Source organism: Oryzias latipes, chromosome 23 (assembly GCF_002234675.1).
Source record: "Oryzias latipes chromosome 23, ASM223467v1".
Classification (NCBI taxonomy): Eukaryota; Metazoa; Chordata; class Actinopteri; order Beloniformes; family Adrianichthyidae; genus Oryzias; species Oryzias latipes.
The window spans coordinates 4,789,060-4,807,766 of record NC_019881.2 but is presented as its reverse complement, the minus strand read 5'-3'; the positions used below and the strand labels follow the sequence as shown (position 1 = coordinate 4,807,766).

General features: G+C 37.7%; 1 protein-coding gene across 4 annotated transcripts in view; it reads right to left on the bottom strand.

Annotated features, from left to right (window-relative positions):
• tfec (transcription factor EC) overlaps positions 1–17,367 on the bottom strand; it is a 43,183-nt gene extending 25,816 nt beyond the window's left edge. For all 4 annotated transcript variants that reach the window (XM_020714343.1, XM_020714344.1, XM_020714345.1 and 1 more), the window contains exon 1: positions 17,188–17,367. In XM_020714343.1, the coding sequence (XP_020570002.1) occupies positions 17,188–17,352 (165 nt within the window). In that variant the 5' untranslated portion in view covers positions 17,353–17,367. The remainder of the gene's footprint in view (positions 1–17,187) is intronic.
• Positions 17,368–18,707: the final 1,340 nt, after the last annotated feature.

Below are 18,707 nucleotides of genomic sequence, written 5' to 3'. Positions count from 1 at the left end.
TCCAGATCCAGACTGATAGGATGGTAATGGCGAACCAACCAGACATTGTAGTGGTGGATAAAGAACAGAGGAAAGCCGTTATGGTGGATGTGGCAGTACCAAGCGATGGGAACATCAGGAAGAAGGAACACGAGAAACTGGAGAAATACCAGGGACTCAGAGAAGAACTGGAGAAAGCATGGAAAGTGAAGGTGACAGTGGTGCCTGTGGTAATTGGAGCACTCGGGGCAGTAACCCCCAAGCTGGAGGAGTGGCTACAACAGATACCTGGAAAGACCTCAGACCTCTCAGTCCAGAAAAGCGCAGTGCTAGGAACAGCTAAGATACTGCGCAGGACCCTCAAGCTCCCAGGCCTCTGGTAGAGGACCCGAGCTTGGAGGAGAAACCAACCGCGGAGGGTGAGAGGGGCGTTTTTTGTTTTTTTTTATATATGCGTACAGACATACACATAGATATATATAAATAGATATTAAACATATATAAATAAAACTATATATGTTTTATATATATATAACTTGAATATGTATGTTTCACATACATATATGTGTATGTATATATATATATATCAAATAAACTATATATGTTTTATATACATCAAATATGAATATGTATGTTTCATATTTATATATATATATATATATATATATATATATATATATATATATATATATATATATATATATATATATATATATATATAATACTTTTTTTTTTAGAAAAAGTACACACAAGACTAAGATAAGATGTCTATAATCGTCTTTTAGAACAAGAACCCATTGGAAGAATATTAGTTTCACTGTGCCTACACACAAATACACACAAAGTACAGTATGAAGTCTGCAAATTTCCACTTAATCACAAACTCAAACTCAATCAGGATGATGTTTAAAAATGTCCCTATTTATTTTCAAATTCTGATTGGATCATGCAGCTCATCCAGCCCGCCTAGCCGTCCCAATTAGTGGTCTAAATTGAGTAATTAGCAGTGCCTGAGTTCCATTTAGTTTCTCTGTTGTTTAGTCACTGCCAGTTCTAAGCATGCTATGAAGTCACTATCATGCCAACATTTTTTTGAGTTTGAATCCCTTAGTCTGCATGTTAGCCATTTGTTTGAACCAATCTGCCTTCTTAAGACGTCTGTGAACCTCCCCAAACTGAAATTTTGATGCTTAAAATTGGAGTTAGTCAAACATGTATCCAAAAAAAATGATCTACATTTTCGATTAAGCGGAGCAACCATGCCCCCACCTCCCCTCCTTGTAACTGAGAGCTCTTTGTTTTAACGCTCTCCTGCTAGCTTACAGCCCCTCAAAATCCCTAAGATAACATACCATACCAATGCAACAAAAGTGGCCAGCAATAGTGGAGCAATCCAGCCGTAAAGTTTTAAGATAGATGGCAGGTCAGAAGTAGGAAAATGAAGATGTACATGGATCTAGTCGTCTACAAGTGGATGCATCAGAACGGAGTGGAGCAGGGAGCATTTAGCTTGCTCCACATGCCATACCTAAAAAATAGGATCTTTTTCAAACTGCATTCTTTTTCGCCTGCAACAATTTTAATTAAAAAAAAATACTCAAATTTTGAGCTCAGTTTTCTTTATAAATGTCCTTCATTGTCAGTAAAATGCCACAAGAACATGTTAAAAACACCCAAAACACAAATTTTATTGGAGTGGGTCTCCAGTTTCCCTTCCTGTTTCACTAAACGTAGACACTTCCCCAAAATGAAAGCAGACAGGGTCACCGAAGCAACAGCTTCCGCATTGTTTTTTTGTTACTTTACTAAAAAGAAGAAAAAAAATCTAGTGTCAAAAAACTCGTCCCCAATTAGTCCTTTTTCCAGATCTTCTAAAAATTCTTCTAACATTGGTTTCTACCAATCTTACTGCTAATTATCAATAAAACCCACTGACAGGTTAGTCTATTTAACCCTTGTACTATCCTATAACCCCACCCTTACATTGACGTGTTCTCCCTACCAAGACAAAGGTGGATAAAGGTGGAAAGATTTCATGTAATCCATGGACACCAGTGAAGATCACAAATCATTGAAGAAAAAAGGTTCAGAGCACTGTCCAGTGGGTCTAGATGACCCCAATCCCAATGTTAAAGTGCCTAGGATAGCACAAGGGTTACATAAAATGTTAAAATATAAACAGAAAACTCCTGATGTTCCAAAGACGGAGAAAACAAAATGGGAGATCTTTAAAAATCTATCCATCCATCACTAAAGCCCCCCTGACCTCCACACTCAGTCTAAGATAGTGATGGTTTTAAGGTAGAGAAAAACAACAGCTATCAACTAAGATATAATTATATTTTAACATAAATACATATGTTTTTCTCTTGAAGCTGTCATTGGAAAATATTATTTTTTTAAATATTTCCAAACAGTGTTTTTTCTAATGACTTATTTCAGTGTTTTTCAACCAGTGTGCCGCGGCACACTAGTGTGCCGTGGGAGATGGTCAAGTGTGCCGTGGAAAATTGCCCTCATTAACTGATCTAAAAACATTAACCATCTCCAGGAAATCAGCTCTTTGTTCATCCAAACAGGTCCTGATAAAACACTGAGTAGTTAGGAATATAAACGATCATAAAATACTTTTTTCGTTGTGTTTATTTGATTCTATTAAAGACATTTTGATAAGAATGACGGTAACGCGAAATAGCTGCAGCTATAACTGTGTAAGGAAAAGTCCCGCAGCTTTTACTGTCTCCACGACTCCACCAATCATTCTTGAAGGCTTAATCACATGTCATCAGTCTGACCAATCAGAAGTGGTTAAAGTCTCCACTTCCTTGTTCCAATTTAGCTCATAACTCAGTCAGTTCCGACAAAAACACCAGCTAAAGCTCGTCTTTAGCGGTGTAACTTTCCACAGAATCCGGTATCAGACCGTGGAACAAGTGAACAAAACCATGAAGCTCAGAGACGCGAGTCTTTCTGCCGTTTTCTCGCAGTTTTCACACTACATCTCCCATGATGCATTGGCTTAAAGGGACAGCGTCTTGAAAACACAACGAACATACAGTTTGTATGTAACTTAACTTTTATTACATCTTTTAGAAAAACATCTGCAACTTCCTGCTTTTTCTGCCACAATTATCACAAAAATGCACATCAGATTGCCGGGGGGGGGGGGGGGGGGGGGGGGGGGGGCTGTAGATCAAAACAGACTATGAGTTTCTGCTTTTTTTTTTTTTTTTTTTTTAGGATGCTGGTGTGCCGCGGGATTTTTGTCAAGGTTAAAGTGTGGCGTGGCTCAAAAAAGGTTGAAAAACACTGACTTATTTGACCTTTTAAAGCAGAATGGTTGGCAGTCTCCTGGCTGTTTGCTGCTCTGGTTATTGTGTAAAAAAGTTAGAAGGGGTGGCAGATTGTAGCATAAATGAATAATGCAACTTTCAATGATCATTTGATCATAAGGAATCTGTCAGTTAATGCTATTTCACTCTTTTGGATGACATTAACAGAAATAATTGATGTTAAATTAGCCACGAAGAAGGCAGTCAATGAGCATTTAGACCCTAAAAACGTTCGCTGATCAGTTTTTCAGCTGAAAAAAATCCATGAAAGTGTTAAAAAAATATTATGAAAAACAAAATATTACAATTCAAAGTCAACTGATCATTGATTAATTTAAATTTAAAGTTTATGAAAGAAAAAAACATAATCATCACCATCTAATTTCCCCAAAAAGTTTTAATTTTATTATTAAAAAGGAAATAAATCACATTTCTGGTGTTAGGACTAAATCGTACGTATTCAACCCCTGGGCCTCAATGTACATTTCTGTGGGCTAAACTTGTTACCGGCTGCAGACAGAACATTTTTTTAGATAAAAGTAGCTTGTTTTAAGCAACAAATCCCACAATCTGTATGTGTTCACTTGATTTTGCTTCTATGCTTCCCGATACTTTCAGGGTTTAGCGCATTTTTTCGAACTTTTTGCTGAATGGGCATTCCTCTTAAATGCTTTCTTCTTGTTTAGAAATGGTTGAAACTTTTTTTTTATTAAGTAATGTGCAGCAACAGCTGTTTTCCATTTTGTCTTTTTCTCTCTATGAATACTGTGGTCTGCACCAGCAAACTGCCTTAACCTTTGCCTCTATAGCAGTGATCTCCAACTCCAAGGCTTGGTTGCACTTTTATTTAAAAACAAAACGTAAATAGTTTTTGTTTTTTTGGATTTTAAAGTTAGGTCAGATATAAGGAGGGGAGCAAATTTTGAAGTGAAAAATGTAATTTTTGCAATAATATTGTGTTTTTTTAAAATTGCTTTATAGTCTATAATTACTGCTTTTAAAAAAAATGTTCAAGTAATCTGAAGTCACTAGTTAAAAGAAGTGAGATGGCTAATTTTAACTTTGTAAAACAACAATGTTTTACATTTAAATAAAAGAAAAGACATAAGGTAAAATAAATCATGTAATAAAATGGTTACAGTAGAACAGGGGTGGGATTACATAAATGCTTATTGTATTGTTTTGTGCATTATTTCCTGATTGCTTGAAATAAACCATTTAAGAAAATGCAGAGAAAGGCAAGGTTAATAGAAAATAAAAATAAATTGATTTTTGCTGCCAATTAGAGAACTTGTATACTTTAGTACAAATGTGGTTTGTTTTCTTCAACTAATTGCCGTTGGTTTTGACCTTTGTGAATGACCGCAGTGGTATTTTTGGGTTTCCGTAGCCCTAAAATGATCCTTTACACATTACTATGAGATCTTTCTATCAGAAATGATTACATTAATTCCTACAAAGCCTACATTAGTGATCGTCTATGTATGTGGAAAAAAGATGTTGAGGTAAAGTCAGCCGAAAAAGATGTTTTGAAATATCCAAAAGTGTACAGATCATGTGTCATGAGCAGAAAAAGTTATGGTGATTAAATTAAGGCCTCCTCCCCTCTTTGCTCTTTCATGTCTTCTCTGGCTCTGCATGTGCATAAAGAAAAAGTTTGGAACTTTAATGTTCCTTTGATGTGACCGCCGTTTTGCCAGACGCTACCATTAAAAGGCAGATTTTTCTAAATCTGCTTTGTTTTTGAAATAAAGACAAACATCCAATAGAAATGCAGTTGAATATGATTGGTTTATGCTGTTTATTTTGGTGTTGTCATGTCATTGAAATTCACATTTTCTAAGCTCGAAAGGAAATTGGTCTATGATTTTTGTTGAGATGTTTTCACAATTGTCTCAAACAAAGCTGCCTTTTATTTTACTTTGGTCATGCACTTGGGCGCGCCAGCAATACAATTGTTTGATAACTTGATTTGAAGTTGAGGAAATGGAACTGGAAGTATACAACATTGATTATGATGCAATTTTGTTTCAAATCCAAGCATGTTAGAGTTTTTTCTGATCATCTCATCACAGTTTGCTGTGTGACAGATTATTATCATCTGACTCGAGAGAATCAACACAAGCGTTTAGCGGTAGAAGCAGTTGTTTACACTTAGCATTCGCACGCACACATGTCCTGTTGACTCACCTGTCCGTACCAGTTATATTCCAGCATTGTCACAGTCGTACCGAATTTACAAAAAAGTCACTCCAGGACCACCAAATCACAAACAGAAAAGCCGTGGTGTTTCCTCTCCTCTCAACACATTTGTGGAAACTCTCAATTTTCTCTCCTTGTGTGGAAATGCTGTTGTCAGGACTTGGGGGCCAGTGGTACACATGGACTGTCAAGCGTAGGCACTCACACCACCCTGATTCCCCTGTTGAATTTTGGCACTCCCAGGGCTTACGACCTGTTGATAATGAACCTGAACCCATTATTTTGAGTCAATGAATTGAAAGAAATAGGGCAAAGAATGAAAGCCGCAGGGCCAATTAACAGCATTCTTTGATGTATTAGCCATGCTCACCACTCAAGCAGACCGCTCTGCGCCTTTTGTCTTTATCCCCTCTGTTATTCATTAATTATTCTGAGCAGGGTCAGAGTTCGTGTGGCTAATTGTGCAGACCATCCTTCTTTGAGGATGGCTAAAGATTTGCCTAATGCTGACACTCCCCCTGACTGTGCCCAGCCACCTTGAATTATGCCAATTATTCCAATTCTTTGATTTTTTTTTTTAAATCCCTTTATCATTGTGTCTGTTTTTATTCTCTTCTCTAATACCTTCAGTCAAGTCAACGTCATTGGTGTCTATCAAAAAAAACAAGTAGCTAATGTGAAATGTTTTCGCTGAGGTATTCTCAGTCTTTAGCCTATTGTTAAAGTTTGTATTAGTTCCATCTGTTTAGTGTAATTGATTTTTTAAACAATAGTCACTAATAAAGTTTAAGTTACAAAGCTAATGAGCTCATTGCTCAGCAAGTATTATTAGTACTGATCCTGCTGTTAGCCTTGATTAGCATAGCCTACACGCTAATCTGTTAAACCCAATACGCTTTAGCTAACTATCTTAAAAAATTGTGATTTCCACATTTGCAAACAGGTTTTATGCTTGTTGTATAAATTAAGTATTATAAACAGATTAGCTTTTAATCATTCTTAGCAAGCTCGTAATAGAATGGGTCCATGAGTTCACCAAACAGTTTTTTCAATTGTTAGCATTTGCCTATGTAGTATAATATGGAAGTGGAATTTTGCATGTTTTTTTTTAAACAGCGCTTTGTGTGTGCATTGTAAAAAATAAAAAAAAATAAAAACACAAACAGGCTTTTCCTCATTAGCTTCAGAATGCTAATTTCCAGTGATGTGCAGTCATGGCTTAAAACATCCATACATATAAAAAAATGAATTATGTTTTTAAATTAAGAAATCAAAATCAAATATTAATTTTTAGACATGTATATTCTTTCAATACTTCTTTGATGAAAAAAAAAAAAAAAAAGTAGCCAATTTATGAATTTTCCTGTTCAAATACAAGAGAGAATGGCAGTGGAGGCCCAGGCTGCGCCAAACAGTGCATGCACTACTGTTTCGGTCTTTTATTTTAAAAGACGCTTTTAATTTTAATTACTTCATTTGCTCATTGCTCGTCAACTGTCTGATTACCTTGGTGCCAGTTTGTGACCCATTTAGTCTTTTTTTCATCTGCAAAAAATGTGCTTTCAGAAATACACTATATGAGGCCCGCAGTACGCCTGCCTCAAGGCAGAGGGCGCTGGTGATCCCAGAGAATGTGACACCGCGGCTAAATAATTATAGAACTAGTGGTAGCGAGTCAAGTGCAGCCGTCCAGGTTTTCTTTAATGTTGTTCTGCATCATTTTCTAAATGGAGGATTAAACTCAGGATATTCTTTAGCCATGTGAAAAGGGAGCAGCGTGTGAACTTCATTTATAAGTAAAAGTCAGTCAATAACGTTGGTGATTTTTTTTCCTGTGCTATGATTTGTAAACAGAGAAAAAATACTGAGATAAAATTTTAAACAACACACTTTAAGTGTTGCTAATCAAATGATGAAGCAGCTACTCTGTAGGGTGTGAAGTTGTGAAGCACCTTGAATTACTTTGTGTACGAATTGTGTTATACAAATAAACTTGCCTTGCCTTGCCTTGCCTTAGGGTTCAAATGTTTATAAATCTGACTGATGACATCACTGGTGATTTCCACATTTGTAAACAGGTTTTTTAAATGAAGCATTATAAAGAGATTTTTACAGGAGTACCAAAACCAACTTACCAAAAAATGCACTATGCATTAGTTAAATGATTATGTTCAGCAGCTATAAAAAGAAGGATGCATAAACAATTTTCATAATTGGATTCTCAGTAGTTATGTTGTACAGATACTTTTCTCTCATCTGTTCAGTTCAATACTTGGTCATTTGTAACCTAATAGTAATTGAGCTAAAAAGTATGATATGAATTAAATAACTGCATAAATGAAGTTAAACCTACATTAGCTGTCATAATATAAATATGGATATTCAATTTTGAGCAAAATGAAGCGTTCAAATTTTGTTTTTGTTTTTTTGGTCTACTAGACAAATGAATTAAATAAAAATTTAATAATAATTCGGAAAAATATGCAATCAATAAAAAGACTAAAAGAAGTCCACTTATGATAATTTAATCCAGTATGATAATAATTTTATAGTTTATCAATAAAATGTTTTCCAATAAGATTAAGAAAATCTTTATCATTAACAAATCTTTTTGGGATCTTTTCTTGTAAAGTAGTAAATCAAGGTAAAATAGGCAAGTTATTCTTTGGTCTCTGAAGTGTCTTTGGATGTTTTTTTTTTTTTTTTTTTTATCAAAGGCAGCACCTCTGGCTAGTTTGTCCTGAAAGGAAGCTTCTCAGACCGTGTCTCTGTCGCCGACACCAGCAGGGTCACATTCTGATTCCTTTTTTTTTATGTGTGTGAGCCTTTTGCTTCTGCAAGTTTCTCTTTCAAAAAGGGGCAAAGGTGAAAGGGGAGGGGGGCAACAAAGCAGTAGCCACAAGCCCTAATAACAGAAAGGGTTCAATGAGACGACGTGTTTTTTTTTGGCTTCTGTCTTGTGTTCTAATGTTCTTTGAGCTTGAGAACTTTTCAATTTAGATTATATCAGTGGGTTAAAAGTTCAATAAATAATTAAATCTTTGCTCAAAGCGTCAGTTGGACAAGTTAAGAACCTTTATTCATCATGTCAATGTTCAATAATTTTATATAGAATTTAAACTATGTGTATTTGTAAACTTACAAATAAAATTTTGGATCATTTACAACTAAAAAAGGAGGATTTGGTTGAAGATTTAACAAGAACAAAACTTTTCCAAATTTAATGGTCTCTCCACAGTGAAGTAATTTGCACAATGATTAGTTTTAAAGAACCCGAACCCAAGACCTAAAGATTGAAATCCTTGACTGTATATGAGAACTGGACCGACTGATCATGATGTTACCCATAGAAAATCGTTTTCATGTTAACACAAGACGACGTTGGTAAACAGGGATTGGTTAGTCCCAGTCATAGTCTCTATGGTAACCACTCTCTCCAATCAGGAGTGAGTTTATTGGAAGTCCATTACTTGAAAGCGGGCTACACGAAATCTGCCTTTGGACGTTCAACATGAAAACACACACACTTTATAGAGGCACCTGATTGGTCAAGTTTATGACTTGAATCATTTCTGATACAGAAAAAATATTGGGATAAACAAAAATTAGGATTAGCAAGAATATGTTTTTTTTAAAGGTAGCAGTGGAAGACGGGTTATACAGACACATATATTGACTGAATACTGTATTTTTGGGACACGTTTATTTAACAAAATACAGGAACAAGACCGGACATCTCGAGTGGCAAATCAATAAAAAAAAAAACTAGATAACAATAATACAATTAAATATTTGCAGGCTTCACTTCCATACCGTATTTAGTTTCCTTAAAACATCGGAGGAACTGAAAAAGTGTCAGGTGTATTATCACAACACATGAACAGTTATTTGGATAACCAAAGCAAGAAAAACATGCAAACAAGTCAATTAAACTCTTTGTATCACTTTAAATTGCTAAATCAGTTGAACTCTTCTTCGTCTGTCGCTTTTCGACAACTCCACCGAGGCCGGCGCTTCTTACTGACACTGATACACTCACCTACAGCCCCCTCTAGTGGTTGTTAGTGGGAAAATAACGAACGTGTGAGCCTTTTTTTTAAATCACATATAAGTCCCATCTGAGGATAAGTTGCAAAAATTGTGACTTATATGTCGAAAAACATGGTCATAGCTGTTTATTTTTTTCTATAGAGGTCTATGGGATTTTGGTTTCCTGGAGCCAAGGGGTACGTCCTATTTGGAATACCAGGGGGGAGGGGTAACTCATTCCAGTTCTCATATACAGTCAATGAACAAAAAACACAGACTGGCTACCCCATAGCTCAATGGTTTATCCCGTTGTTGTTGTTTTTTTTTTACAATTTTTCCAAAACATAATAGATAGCAATAGCACATAATAGCAACCTAGCAATGTAGCAACATATAGCAACTATTTAGCTTCCCGACTGAAGCTCATTTGCAAACAACAATTTACTGGATTACTAACAGGGACTTTTTGATTCATTCATTTTCTGAACCTGCTATGTTTGCCAATAAGTAGCCAACTCTGCTACTGACGGGTGAAGGCAATGTACATCCTGCACAGTTTGGGTCTTTTTTATCAGGCAACCCACTCACTCAAACTTTGAATTAGTCCAACTAAATTCAATTTGCAACCTTGTTTTAAACACAGGTTTAACTTTTGCTGTCATGAGATTTACATAAAGATAATCTAACTATATCATACTTGACCCTCTAGAACAGGGGTCGGGAACCTATGGCTCGCGAGCCATATATGGCTCTTTTGATGGTCACATGTGGCTCGCAGACAAATGTTTAATTATCCTTTTTTTTTTCATTAGACCAGTCCTTCTCGGGCGCGATGCGATCCCAGAGGCGCGCAGTAGTAGCGGTGCTTGGAGAGAAAAATCTGCGCCAGCACTCTCAGTTTACTATTATTTATTATTTCACAGGGTTTGTACCATCTGGAAACCTGTGAACTGCCGTGCCTAAAACTGCGCGCTCCCGTCTCTGAGAAAGAGCGCGCAGTTGCGGAGACGGGATGTGTGAGGAAGAAGGCAGAGGGTCGGGGGGGGTTGTGGGGACCGGCAGCAGGTGAATCGCGCAGGGATTGTAAAAACGTAAAACCTGCTGCCTGTCACTCCTGCAGCGTGGGTGTGTGTTTGGTTCCATGTCTGTCTCACATCTAAAGAACATTCAGACCTAAGATCCCGTTTAAAGTCTCAACACCCGCATGAAGCAGAAACTCACCACGTATCAACCAGACTAGACCATCAGCAAAACTACTACGAGAAATACTCATCATTTATTAGCAACAGCATAACAATGTTATTAAAAAGAATCCACAGACTTATTGTACTTTAAAAGTGTTGAATTACATCAAATGCACACATTCACTTGTATATTTAGTTTTAAACATATTGTCGCGGACTGAGTTTAACTTGGCTGTTGGGCCGCGTTAAAAGTTCTGGAGTTCATGGAACGCATCGATCAAGCAGAGATCTGATTGGCCCTCAGATCTGTCGCTCAGCCTGTTGTTAGGGTGTTTGGACCAATGGGGTTCAGCTATGGGCCGAATAAGGGAAATGGGAGGGCTGGAGCGGGAGCAGGTGAACATAAAGTTGGGAGACGCGCTCTCGTCTCGGCGGGAGAGACTTAGGAGTTGCTGAGTTAATTGTACGGCGTTTGTTAGGGGTCTGCAGTAACCAGAATAAAGAACCTTAAAAGAGGTTAAGTCTCCGTGTCTCAGTGTGGTAAAGGGACACTACATTAATGTATGGCTCTTTCGAAATTACATTTAAAAATATGTGGCGTTTATGGCTCTCTTGGCCAAAAAGGTTCCCGACCCCTGCTCTAGAACAAATTGTCAGGTAGAAATGTGACTTTTGTCCAAATAAAGCATGTTTTCATTTTTCTTTGTTTGGTTCCTTTAAGAATTATGAACCTCTATTTTTAGCGTTTTAGCTCCTCTGACGTCTATAACACGGTGTAATGCAATGTCTCTGCTGAATGCTGAGCACGTGCCGACATTCGGATGAATGTTTGACTATGATTTCATTAATGCTTTTAAACCACTTCATCTTTTGCATTTCCTGCTCCACGGTCGGGTTTGAAATCCTTCTGTTCCACTCTGGCGTTGTGGCTGTGCAGTTCATGACTTCAATGATGTCAGATAAATCTGTTTCGGCTCATTTTATCGCGCGGGGACAATAATCCAACAATGAGGGGCTGTCACCTAGCTTGTTCCTATGAACTGTAGGTCCTTCCGTCGTTGCCAAACACAACCTCAGCACTCCATCAACGCTTGCAGCAACTAGTCTAGTCCCTATTTACCTGTTTTCCTGATCCTTCTCCGCACACAAACTGTCCGAACATCGTACTTTTTTTGCCCCCTTGAATCTTATTAGTGCATGAACTTAGTTTAACTGAAAAAGACTGTAGACTTCACTCAATTGGGTCTAATAGGATTAGGCTGCTGGTATGGGCTTGAAGGTTTAAATAGGAATGGAATTTTGGCAGACACCGACTCAATCCATTGCATTAATCTCATAAAGGTTATGGAGTATGCGGGGGCCCCGGCGATACACAAGAGTTAAACAGATGAATGGCTGTTTTAAGTCAATTTGCCTCAGCTGGGACGGTATCGGCGCAGGTTGTACCAACAAGGCCAAAAGTCGCAGGTGTTGGAAATAGAAGAGGGACAGGATATACTTTGGTTTTTGTGGGACATTGGTGAATTTTGCTGTTTCACAAGTCAACTTTGGGTTTATCATAGAGTATGTTGATAACGAAATGTCGCTTAATGCCCTCATCAAGTGTTTGTTAGACCATCATTCTAGTTCAATGAACAGGAACAGTTGGATGCTCATTTGTCCAACAGGAATTTGAGCTGTAATTTACCCCTTCCTTCCCAGAACTGTCGCTCCCAGTTTCATAGCAACACTCCACAAAAACCTTTCCCGGAGGTCTCCTCACGTCTCTGGGTGCTGTTAATAGCTTTCTTGGTGGCCTCGAAACCTCCAGCCATGCCGGATTACGATATGTTTGAAGCAAAACTGGCCAATGTTGATTTTTTTTTTTCGTTGTAGGAGTAATTGCTGTAGGAGTGGGTCAGGGGTGAGGCAGGCAGGCAGGTGGTGATGTGTGTTTGCATGAGTACGTTTTTCAGGGCTGCACCCATATCCAGCGTGAATCACTTACGACGTGAATGTGAGGCATTTAGTGGGTTATTCTGTCTAATCCTATTAGTGTTTTAGATAACATTAGATTATCAGGTAGGGTCGGGGGAAAAAAACGTAATGATTTAAGACAAAGGCAGCAGTTCTATTACAGCAAGTGTTTAATTCATACCAGAAGTTGGTATAATAAAATTCCCCTGATGATTAGTGTTCATGCTTAGAACCGTATATTTAAAGTAATCAAGAAATTAACCATATTTTGAATTTTTTTCGAATTTTAAAAGAAATTTTTGTAAAAACAGTGACTATTGTACACCAACTGTGTTACCTGTATGTCATTTTTAAACACGTTGATTCCTACAAGCCTCGTAGCAAACTCTAAGCCAAGACTTAATTTAGTTTTCTAATTGAATTTACTTGATGAATCAATAAAAACTGGTAGTGGAGCGAGTGCAAAGATCTAGTTAACAGATCTCTTCGGTTTTAACCTTTGTTTTAAGCCGGTAAGAGTTTAACCTTTGGTGAAGAATGAAAGGCTTGTTTGCTCTTTTAATCACATTGTAAACCGGACATCTAATTGATGACACTGTATTTTAATGCAACTACTATGACTTTTGCCCCCCCAAAAAATGAGGAAAACTAACTCTTTAGAGTAAGTGATGTGTTTTTTATTTACTTATCAGAATTAATTCATATTTATTTCTTGTTAAACCGTCATTCAAACAGCTGTGCAGCCCCATAGATGGGTGGCCCACACCAACTGAGGCATCTATGACCTGCTTGTGCCCTTTCACTCAAAAATCCCCTTGCTTTCTTCTTAGAAACACATTCCTTACATCGCGATCCTGTGAATTGGATGATAAACCTAAGACAAAAAGCCTTGATTTTCATGAACATTATTAAGCATTCTATGGCATTTCCACCTTGTTTCCTAATTTGCATACATTTGGCTTAGTGGACAAGTGAATTTTTAATTTTTCTTTTTACTTTCGGGTACATGGCAATGGATCTTTACTTGTATTTGAATCCAGAGAATCCTTGGACTCTGGAATATGAAGGCCCCAGCTGTACGTTTGCATTGTTAACGTGGTTGCGTCTGCATTCATACATCCATGCATTTTCAGAACCCATTGAGTCCTTTTCGGGTTTCATGGGGCCGTTCGAGTCAACCCAGTTGCTATTTGGGTGAAGGCGGGGTACACCCAGTTTCCACACCTAGAGGCAATTTATGGATCCCATTTAACCTATAAAGCATGTTTTTGGATTTTTGGAGGATACCAGAGGGCCCGGAGAAAACCCACGCATGAACATGGAGAACATGCAAACTCCACATACAAAGGAGAAAGACAGGATTCAAACCTGGACCTTCTCAAAGTGAGGTGAGAAAGATGGCCCTCTAAGGGGTTGTAGATGTTAAAGTTCCACTCTGATCATCTTTGGATCCATTTTAAACTCATTCCCTGTGGTCTTTTAATTATGATTATGCCGCTTTAAGCCAAAACCAAACAACCTGTGTCGTTTTCTAGGACACAGTTCGTGCAGAGCGGCTGTAGTACATTTGAGTTGTGGGTGGGACTGTTGGCAAAGACTGCCCCCGCCCCACTGTCCCGTCGCCCTCATTTCCACCCGCTTACAGCCCCTCACACCCCCAATCTAACATTAACGGAGCAAAAAAAATTGGCAAGCAATATCGGAGCTATCTAATTTTGAGTCAGGTAAGACGAGGGAAACGAAGACGTCCATGGATCTAGCTGTCTACCAGTGGATGATCTGAATAAAGAAATACTTAGAAATGCAATTTTAAGCTTCATTTTCCTTACATATCTCCTCCATTATCCACAAAAAGGCCACAAGAGCATGTTAAAACCACCAAAAACACATATGTTGAGGATGTCACCAACACTGCAGACACAGTTTACTCCAATTACGGCAATCGGATGAATATTTTTCTGCTGGCTTGAAAGCACCCATTTCTTTTTTTTCCTGCACATTCTGTATATATAAATAAGCCAGCTGCATTTCAAGAAAAGTCTGTAGTTCCTAATTTCCTTCCCAGCTGCAGACCAAAAAATGCTCCTTAAAGACTGATGGGTGCAAGAGTTTTGAATATAAAAACAACTGGGATTTTTTCTGACAGAAGCTGCAAAACATCCCAAAAAAGTTTCCTTTTTGCAACCAGAAACATGTATCAATTTTATGAATAAAAAGCGGCTGCCTCGGCTTTTTTGAAGGCCAACGCTCACCTCCAGGCAGGTATCAACCCTTCCACACCCTCAAGCGTTTGTGTATGCCCACCAAAAAAAACAACAGGGTGGAAAATACATTGTTAGCTGGACTCTTCACTGCAGCACTGCTTTTTCCAATCGAGGGGCAGGAGGAAGAATGTGTCATTGAAATCGAGGGGCAGGAGGACTGACGTCCCTCTGTGTTTACGGCCTGCTTTGGTTTCATATGTATGGCGGTGGATGCCTTTCATGCATCTGCGTTAACAAACATGCAAAACCGTGTTTTTGTTTAACCTATAATGACATACCTGCGGTTTTACACCGGCTATTAGTGCGAGGAAGACAAACTCCCATTGATTGTAGGATTTTAAGGTCGCTGTTGTTTACACTGGGCTCATGAATGTAATGTAGGGAGGCACAAAGAAACGAGGAATATGGAGGGTAAAAGCAAACAAACAAATGTTATTTTTTATTCTTTTTATTTTGATAAAATATTCCTGAATACTGTAAAAATAACCATTAATTAACAAATATGACTATTGCTATAAAAACAGCTTCAACGTGGAAGTCAGGTCATGTTACGCTGGGAAAAATGTCCGTCTCAAAACAAGTTAAGGAATAAGTGGAAAATTTGCCAATGGAACTATTTATGTCTATTATTTTGGTAATCGCGAATATTATCTCTTAAAATAAGTGTGGATTGCTCAAAAAAGAGTTTTATACCTATGAATTTGGGTTACGTCTAAACCTTTTCTCCAAACATGTCCTATTTTAGCGATACAACAGTCCAGCTATCCTTAAGTCTAGACCACACTAAAATGAGACGTTTTAAGAAAATGTGTCTAAAGATTAAATCAAGTACATGTAAGTCTCACCATTAACTAATAAAACTTTTGCTTCAAAATATTACATAAAGTACAAAAAAACATCAGAAATGTTGCTTAAAATAAGATCTTTTTAAGATATTCAAGATTTTTGAAAAGGTTGTTACATCTTAATGAAAAGTTTCTAGGAAGTTGGTTTTGTCCAATATCAAGTGATACTTCAACTAGAAACCAGACAACAATACCCTGTGAAATTGTGTGTTTTTGCCTTTATCAGGGGAATTTTAGACATATTAAGCAGCAAAAATTATTTTGTTCTGTGGTGGTTGGTGAAAGAAAACGGCATAAAAAGTCAGTGTTACTTGCACAACTCTACAGAGATGGCCTCCATATAAGGAAAAAGGCAACTAATATTTAGCAAACATGGCTAATTTTTGTGGAGAAACTGAATTTTAACTTCAAATGCACAATTATTTTGTTCCAATACTGGTTTTGTTTGATGTGAACTAGCATTATTTGAACTTAAAAGATGTGTCTTTTGTACATTAAGTACATTTTCCTTGTTACTTAGGTGTTTTCAGTACCCTATTGTTCAGACAATTGGTCATCCTGTTACGGTTTACACATCAACCGTCTGGTTTTTTGGAATCTTTCGCGCAGCATTCACTCATCTTAAGTGAGGGCTCTTTCCTTTTTTTTTTGGGGGGGGGGGGGGGGGGGGTTCCTCTTGGATTGGGGAGTGTAGTAGCTAAGGCAGTAATCTTGTAATTTTTTTGTACTTATTTTTTTGTCTCTGTATTCTTTTATGTTTCTTCTCTCATTCTTTTCTTTTGCTAGTAGTACTCGCAAATGCCAAAAATTACATAATATTGAAGGGGAAAAAATCATAAAATGCACTGGAGTATAAGTCGCACTTTTTGGAAAAATGTATTTAACATTTTATTTTGAAAGGAAAATCATGATAACGGAATAGATGGCAATAAAAGAGATATATTAGAGAATATATAAGAATATGTGCACGCTTCACTACTGTAACACATTGATGCTTACATTTTAGCGCAGCATATGAACAATTATTAAGATAACCAGACCATGCAAACAAGTCAACTAAACTCTTTATTTCACTTTAAATCACTAAATTCGTTGAATTCTTTATCGTTTGTGTCACTTAGAAACAACTCTGTCAAGCCCGGCATAAAACAGAGCGGCACTTCTTCTGCGTTGTCAGTGGCAAATACTGACGCACGCACCTGTACTGCCCTCTAGTGGTTGTCGCTTTCTACTTATTTTTTAATCCATATAAAAGTTGTACCTGAGGAAATTCGCACCCTGGCCAAACTATGCATAAAACTGCGACTTATATTCCTAAAAGTACATCAAATTTATTTACGAAACATGATGACCAGGATTGAGAAGTGTCGCTGTTGTGCTCTCTGGAGCGTCCTACCTTCCACGGATTGATCCGTTGACGCCACACACGAGCCTCCGCTCCGCCGTAGGACTGGTGGAAATCAGGCCAGCTACACGGATGCGGCCCAGAGTCACACCAGCGTTGGCCGTCTCTTTCAGTAACGACCCACGAGCTGTCCGGGCCGGGGAACGACTGATACATGTCTGGCAACACAAGAAAGATCTAAAGACACACACACAACAAAAAAGGAAACAACACTTAGTGAATGAACTCATTTAGTCATGAAATAGTTTTGATTTATAGTGGAGTTTCTGTAGGAAGATCAAAATGAGGGGAAGATGGTCAGATGACTTGAATGGTGGGACTCTTCCAGCTTCCTGTTGAATTTATGCTCACTTGGAAAGTCATGAGGGACAACATTTCAATGAAACATCAATTCAGGCATCACACCTGGATTACAGAATATGTTCTTACTTTGCTACGACAGCAAGACAAAATCAAAACTAAACCATCCATAAACCTTTAGAAAGATTTTATTTAAATATCTAGTATTCCTATTCTGGAGTAGATAAACAAACTAATCTGATTACTGCTGGAGAAAATAGTGTCTGAATGTTAAGGTTCAAAGAAGCATTCGTTTGTTGAAGATTCATTTGATTTGAGTCACAATGTTGAGATAAATACACCATTGTCTAGAAGTTGCCAATGTTGATAATTTGTCCCTTGGAAGACTGGGTAATAATCTAACAAATGAGACATTTGGTCTGCCACATGCGACTGCAAAAACAAGAAGGGCCCTTCTGTTCATGACAGTTAATAACTCACAAGAACTCCATCCATCCATCTATTTTCCAAACATCCTGACTCCCTTTGGGGATTCCGAGGTTGCTGGAGCCTATCCCACCAACTGTTAAGTGAAGACAGGGTCTAGACTGCTCTCCAGCCCATTGGAAGCCCACACAACCACACACACTTACATTTACACCAATTAAACATACATGGGGAGAACATGCAAACCGGGAGGGGACATTTGTGGTAAGTCTCAACTGACTTTTCCCCTGATCCATGTACCAACACTGTAAGAAAACAACAGTATGGTGGAAAAAAAACAGCCTTCCAGTTGATTCTCGGAGAAATACATGTTTGAATCAATGAAAGCATATCTGCTAGTAAGCCCAACACCATCATCCACATGTGGAGAGTGAACTATGACTGTGCAGAATGATTCAAAAGCATATTTTATGGTGCTTATAAAATGTACCAGAGAGATGTTTAGTGCTGTTTGAACTTCTTTTTAAACACTCCGTTAGCCAATAAATTTACATTGGCAATAAATACATACACCTTCTAAGGTGTATGTAAATAAAAATTCAAGCTTAATTAAACTTGGCCAAACAATGGTTAACTACCAAAATAAATAGGGGTTTATTGTAGTAGTTAAGCTCTAAAAAATAACTGGCGATAGATGAAATCCGCAAAGTGGGAGGCTATAAAACTCCTCACTACTCACTTTATACACTTTTCTAAAACACACGTGAACATTTTTACATTTCAAA